This window comes from Fibroporia radiculosa (assembly GCF_000313525.1).
Source record: "Fibroporia radiculosa TFFH 294 genomic supercontigs, scaffold3198, whole genome shotgun sequence".
Classification (NCBI taxonomy): domain Eukaryota; kingdom Fungi; phylum Basidiomycota; class Agaricomycetes; order Polyporales; family Fibroporiaceae; genus Fibroporia; species Fibroporia radiculosa.
This window is the reverse complement of record NW_012133378.1, coordinates 61,826-68,740: the sequence shown is the minus strand read 5'-3', so window position 1 is coordinate 68,740 and position 6,915 is coordinate 61,826. Positions and strand designations below refer to the sequence as shown.

The following is a 6,915-nucleotide window of genomic DNA, read 5'->3' as shown; positions in this document are numbered from 1 at the left end:
ATCCAGCGGTGGCTACAGCGGATCATGCTCAGGATGTGAATTTGTTTCCGACGAATACATGGATTGCTCCTGCACAGACGATGCTGGCCAGCAGGCCACCACAAATCTGAATCTTTCAAGGAGCGAGCTCCATATATGCTGATGAACAATACTGACCCCTTTGCAGACAACTGCCTCAGCAACTACAATGGCAACCTTGCTTGCTGAACAACTCGAGACATCCGCGCTCGGTGACAGAGGCGATTATTGAAGAGCTGTCACGATGTAAAGCGAAGTTATCAGATCGCTGTATAATTAGACAAGGCTGTTGAAGAGGAACTAGTAGTGGGGCGATTGTGCAGCAACAATTAACACAAGAAATATATCGCGGACGTGCTACTCATGTTGTGAATGCTGCTCCACGATCTGGGTCAGCGTCCCAGAGGCAAGCTCACCTCGCCTCGATAAGCACGAGGTCCAAGTGCAGCAAGCTTTCAAAAGATAGATCAAAGGGTCATGACACAAACGACAGAAAGGTCCACGAGAGGAAGTCAGACGGGTGAGCGCAAGGACAATTCAGCTCGACAGGCACAGCGCAGGCTCAACACGAAAGCAGAGGATACATTAAAGCACAAGACAGCTAGTCAACATGACGCTACCACTAAGTCGAGTCAGCGAGATGTTAACACAGCGGTCGGTACCGAAAGGAGGGATAATATAGCGCACATGCAATCCGGGACATTGAAAAAGCGGACTATGTGAGGTCTAAGGATAGACCCACTAGATCTAGACAGCCTATGGTCGCCTCAGCTCGAGATCATCAAGCGCCGTAAGGAACAGCATATTGTCGTTGAATCATAAAGTCCAGGGCTTCTGGAGAAACCGTGTAGCGCTACGTCACGGCAAGGATCATGCGAGAAGCGACCAGGAAGAGACATAATGGACCATGAGGCGATTGAAAGGAGTCCAACTTCGGATCAGCGCTAAACACAGTATTTGATGAAGAATAGACACTCAATAAGACCATGTCCGAGATCATCACGGGTGTCCTGAGGATAGCGCCACGAGGAGTGAGAGATGTCGACGAGGGGAAAATCAGCCGAGTGCACACAACATAGGATGGCGTACAGTTACCTATCACCGGTAGCCACAGTCTACTGTGGGGAGCGCAGATTGATAGCTTGAGAAGAAGCGGGTTTTGTTGGGAGCTTGTGAGTCGGCCTGCCACATCGCGAAAGCCAGAATATAAATAGAATATCCGATGACTCCGGAGGACGAATGGACGCACGGTGATGGACGCGCGGTATGACCTACGACTTCCGCCGACAGTAGGTACATCTAAGGACGTATTACACCGACTATTCTTACGGCTGGTTTGTCAAAACGTGAGACCAGACTCCAGGGAACTGCGGTCCATGAGTCGGAAGGGAGTATATGTTGCTAAACAACTTATTTCTCCATATTTCTACCTGACGCCAGGCGCCATGAAAGTATAAAAGCAGGGCAACTCTCGGAGGTTCAGTGTCATCCCTCGACTAGTTACGATGCAGTTCACTCACCTTAAGCTTTTTAAGCTTTACGCTGCCGTTGCACTCATAGCTGCTCCTGCAGTCCTTGCACAGGGATTCGCCGCAACCTGTGGTAGCTCAGGTAGCGAGATCGTTGGAACGACGTTCTATGCAACTTGCACCACCGACTCGGGGGCACAGCAGTCCACCTCCATCAACTTGGACAACTGCGTTGCCAACTATAATGGCAACTTGGCATGCGCTACCAAGTAAGGAATACACTATTCTCGCGAGGCCGAGATCGAGCTGATGAAGCGATGTTCAGTGGTGGATACGGTGGATCGTGCTCTGGGTGTGAGATCGTGACCGGCGTGCAATACATGGAGTGCTACTGCACAGACGACGCTGGCCAGCAGGAGGCTTCAATTCTGGATCTTGGTGAGGAGCTAGCCCCACATATGCTGATTAACAAAACTCACCCTTTTGCAGACAACTGCCTCAGTAACTACAATGGCAACCTTGCTTGCTGAACACCTCCAGACGTTTGCGATCAGTGCCGGAGACCGTTATGAAGGAGCTGTCACGAATAGGTGCCGGAGGTAGGACAAAATCCGCATAACTAGGGAAGATTGTTTGAGACGAATAATCTTAATTGCATGATTACGGAGCATGTAACGCAGGAATTCGGTTGGGCTGCTCATGTCCTAGGCATTGCTTCGAGTGCAGGATAAGGGGGCTGGACCCACACGCACCGGCTCACCTTGCGTCGGTAAATATGAGGTATCCATAGTCGAACGCATCAGTGGCAAAATTGTAGTGTTAACTATGGAATTGATCCCAGCATTGTCGTGAAATTGCTGCACATGACAAAACGTGTCTTTGGATGCTCGCTGACACTGATGGCCGTACGGCCGTAATGTTGAAGCATACGTAACCCCATGACAGCGCATGTACTTCAATTGTAGATATCCTCGGCCAGTTTTGCTGCTTCTCTTCCAGCTTTACGCCCAAAGACCGCACCAGCCGTTAACCCGCTACCTCCAGGATAATTCCCAAAGAATATACCACCGGTCAGCTCACCAGCGCAGAACAGGCCAGGGATTGGCTCCCCGGAGCTCGCTGAGATGACGCCAGCCGTTTCCGGGTCGATGGCAAGCCCCCCAAACGTGAAGGTAATGCCGCAAGCCACTTTGACTGCTAGGAACGGCTGTTGCTCAAGGGTCAGTGCCCAATTAGACTTAGGCAACGCAAGAAATTGTTGTGAAGACTGTGTGGAAAGCCCGTCCTTGATTGCAGGATCCCAGCGCACCTCTCGGCGCTCGCGTTGGGAGGCCTGCACCGCAGCATTATAGGCCGCAATGGTGTTTATGAAAGCCTCTCGATCTTCTAGCCCTTCAGATATGAGATTGTCGGCAAGTTGAGCTACATCATTCGCCCAGATCTTCTTCACGACGTCGTCACCATATTCCTCCTCACGCAACCATTTGATAGTCTGCGAGTCCCAAACTTGGAACGCATATCCCCCAGGTTGATGCAGAATTTCTCGTCCAAATTTTGCGTACGTGTAATTGCGAAAATCCTCGCCTTCGTCCACGAAGCGATGCCCCTGCGCGTTGAGCATGAGCCCAAGAGGATACCCAGATTTCGTGAACTGATTGCTGAGCTCGCGATCACCACGATCATCGGGGGCATTGGCGTCCCAGCACGTAGAGTGGCAATGTGCGAAATCTCCTGTAAGTTGAGCCCCGGCAAACTGTGCGAGGAGGAGGCCATCGCCTGTATTATAAGGTGTACCGCGTACCTATTCAAGTTCAGTATCTCATAACATGCTTAGACTGTGAACGTAGGCTCACCTTAGCGCGAGACCAATCTGATCCCAGATGCTTAGCTCGTAGCTCAGGGCTTGACTCAAATCCTCCACACGCCAATATGACCGCAGAGGCTCGCAACCAGATGCGCTGACCGTTGCGGAGAACGACTACTCCGGTAACATGGCCATCTTCAAGTATCAACTCCACTGCAGGCGTCTCATACCACACGTCGACCCCTTCTCGTTCCAGTGCTTGCTGATGCGCAGCAATGAGTCCCTTCCCTCCACCTTCCACACTGAGCACCATCCCGCCCCAAAACTTTTGCCTTCCGTTGACAAGATACGCCTGTCGGTTGAAGGACAGTATGAACGGCACATGCACCCACTCTGCGAGCCATTTAACAGCGTCCCTTGACCCTCCCACGACAGCGCTGACCATTTCCGGGTCGGACTTGCCGCCGCCTAAGCGCATGATGTCTGTCGTAAACGCTTCCGATGAATATGGCTCCATGTCGATCGTCGCCACCGCTGCGGGGGTGACATTTTGCACGATGGGGAGCAGGTCCCGCAGACCACCATGCACAGTTCGATGAGCGCCCGCGGTGAAGTATCCGTTTCCTCCTGCCCATTCTTTTGGGCCCTTCTCGACGACCAGGACGCGCTGACAACCGGCCTCCACAGCAGATAATGCAGCGCAGCATCCAGCGTGACCCGAGCCCACCACGATGCAACCGAAAGGATAAGACATGAGGGCCGGACAGAGGGAAGTTCCCCAAGGTAAAAGAGGAATGCCAAGTCTGTGTTGTTCGTCAGGTTTCTCGAGATAACAAAGTCATGCGACGCATTCGGGGTACCGTGCGGATGAACAATGGTGATAGAACGTTCATTTGATAGCCATCGAGAACTAGAGTCTTGTATAAGAAAACGGACAAATGTCCGCTACGAAATATGATGGACACACTGGCGAGAAAGACGTGGAGGCCCAAGCGAATCTCGTTAGATGGGGTGTGCACGTGATGGGAATAGATTGATCTGACTCACATCAGGTTGCTTCAGCTCGTGGTGCGCCCTTGTCGAGTGAAATGGATGAAAGTAGTGGCTGCTGTCTTTCTCCTGCTACTGCTTTTCCGACGGGCTGCCCATTCCCCATTCCTGTTCTCTTGGAGCTGGCTAGTGTGAACCCATGCTGCATTCAAGTCCATTCTTCGGGACGTCCGGCGAAACACGCGCCGACCACAGCCATGCGATAATGGCCTTGCATCTCAGCTGGCCAGTTTCGGCTCTCTCGGTACCGCCGAGTGTGTGCGCTCTGCCTTTGAAAAGAGGTGATCTACGTATCGTGTGCGGCACACTCCTATCTCTCGCCTCCGACCCCTGTGCTCCCCGGGCTGAGCAATGGGCACAACCTGTCGGCGCCGGCTTCCTGCATACGTTCAGCCTGTCAGCTAACGTTCACGCGCTCTGCGTGGCCGCATAGCCTCCTGTACCGCTCACTTTTGTCTCGCGCGGCCAGCTTGCCTTCATAAGACCGTACAAAATGCCGGGTCCGTGCGGTATGTGCCCTCGTCTTTCAGTCAGTCGTCATGCCCTTTACTCTCAAGCGTCCTCGCCGCCGTGAGTTCGCACGATCTTTAGTCGATGCTGTCAAGTCGATGTATACTTCCGAGTAAGTCTTGGATGCCCCCGTATCCAGTTGACTTCTGATTTTGGGACTTAGCAGCAAGAGATTCTCGGACGGTGCTGGTATGCTTCTTCAATATTCCTGATCATCTTGCCTACTGAACCAAATCGGCCTCGATCCAGATCCCCTTCGTGCGCATTCAGCTGTTCATGTGTACTTCCACGATGGCCATAGGAAGTATCATCCCATCATGCGCCTTCCTAACGAACTTCTCGCCCACATTTTTGCGCTGGGGGCTGAAGACGATATCATGCTACCCGTGGTCATCTCACACGTGTGCAGGGCATGGCGCAAGCTGGCACTGCATACACCATCCTTGTGGAGGCGCGTTGTTCTAGACAGCCGCTTGTCAATGTGGACTCAACGCATCCACCGCGCCAAGGCGTGCACGTTGGATATTCAATTAGCGAACCAGCAAATGTCACTCGACCGGACGAACTACATCGTCCCGCTCGATGCGCAAACTGTCCTGTACTATATGCATCTTGTGATCCCCTTCATACCCCGATGGCGTTCACTGGAGATCAAATTCGACATTTATACCCCATATCTATGGAATGCCGCCCTGTCTGCGTGCTGCGATAGTACCCCTGCAGTTCAAGCTCACTTCCTCCGAGAATTGTCACTCATTTATCCGGGGAATGATGACACGAAGGAATTCGTCCTTTTTAACGGCGTTGCTCCGAGATTACGCAGAGTAACGCTATGGGGCATCCGCCTAGCATGGTATCCGTCACTCTTTCAGCATCTCACATTCTTGGACTATACGCATCACGGCTTCACTCGAGGCCACGAGGCTGCCTCTGACGTGCTCCAGATTCTCCAGGTCTCCTCTCGTCTCGAAGTACTCCGCCTCGCCTTTCCATGGCGAGGAGACAGCAACTCGCGCTACTCCAATCCCTCTGCTCGGACCACTACCCTTCCCCGTCTGGCCACGCTTACACTGAGTATCGAGGGACCTGATATTCCGCCCGCGCTCCTGCATGTCCTCATGCACCTGTCCCTACCTGCTATTCGGACTCTCCGCCTCGTCTCACGGTACCCTTTCCGTCGGCCAACTCTCTTTCCCCGCCTGCGACACGTCCTCAAGGCACTCCCACAGCTTCCGACACTTCGTCATCTGTATGTCGAATACGGATGGCTGGATTCCCGCTTTGTCCATCCCCTTGTACAAAGTCTTCCGCGACTTCAGCACGTCGTGCTACATGGGCCGCAGGTGGATGCGTCATTCCTTCAAACCTTGATGAGTACGCTACGTGCGCGACGGTCTGCGGACGGGAATTGGCAGCCGTTGCGGGGCCTTGAGCTTGTTCGGTGCGAGGCAATATCTGCGGAAGACATCGTTGCTGCTGTGAGGGCGCAGCCCTCGTCCATCTCAGTGCTATACCTTCGTGCCTGTCCGCGGATAGAACAGGCGGGATTGCGCAAGCTAAAGAGCAGTGGGGTAATGGTCAGAACAGCGACTGCGGCATGAGGCTTGGACACTAGTATACTCTGAACATTCCATAAATGTTTACACGATGCACATGTTAATCATCTACTTTCAGTCTAATCTCAACACGCTACTGGTTCGAATATGATCACTATGATTTACAATACACGACCATGAAGTGAACGGTCACGCCTGTGGCCTCAAATCTCACCCCACTGGCAGCAAGAGGATTGGTGATTATGTATGGCGTCAAGTTGGGTGGTTGAGCGGCCGCGCTCTAAAGGTCTGTTTCGATCAGCTCCTACTAGTGTATTGAAGGACGACGGGTGAGGACGGACATGATTGCGCTGTGCATTGACCCATCTCAATATTTCAAATGCTGTTACATGCCTCGGACATACGCATCTATACTTCCTCCAATCTCAATATCGTACTTCTTCTCCATCACCTACTTAGCCACACATTGATATAGGAGATGCTTATACTCTTACATCGCGTGATGCAG

At 52.5% G+C, this 6,915-nt stretch overlaps 3 protein-coding genes across 3 annotated transcripts; 2 read left to right on the top strand and 1 right to left on the bottom strand.

The window, feature by feature from the left end:
* Positions 1-1,523: 1,523 nt before the first annotated feature.
* On the top strand, positions 1,524-2,017 carry FIBRA_04571 (uncharacterized protein; the record flags this gene model as incomplete). Its single annotated transcript, XM_012326364.1, has 3 exons — positions 1,524-1,756; positions 1,813-1,925; positions 1,977-2,017. 3 exons carry the CDS (start codon positions 1,524-1,526, stop codon positions 2,015-2,017), a joined length of 387 nt encoding a protein of 128 aa, XP_012181754.1.
* A 425-nt stretch (positions 2,018-2,442) lies between these two features.
* Positions 2,443-4,045, bottom strand: FIBRA_04570 (uncharacterized protein; the record flags this gene model as incomplete). The annotated part of the gene is made up of 2 exons (XM_012326363.1): positions 2,443-3,288; positions 3,341-4,045. The coding sequence occupies 2 exons, from the start codon at positions 4,043-4,045 to the stop codon at positions 2,443-2,445; spliced, it is 1,551 nt and encodes a 516-aa protein (XP_012181753.1).
* Positions 4,046-4,880: 835 nt separating this feature from the next.
* Positions 4,881-6,452, top strand: FIBRA_04569 (uncharacterized protein; the record flags this gene model as incomplete). The annotated part of the gene is made up of 3 exons (XM_012326362.1): positions 4,881-4,963; positions 5,018-5,040; positions 5,101-6,452. The coding sequence occupies 3 exons, from the start codon at positions 4,881-4,883 to the stop codon at positions 6,450-6,452; spliced, it is 1,458 nt and encodes a 485-aa protein (XP_012181752.1).
* Between the last annotated feature and the right edge of the window lie 463 nt (positions 6,453-6,915).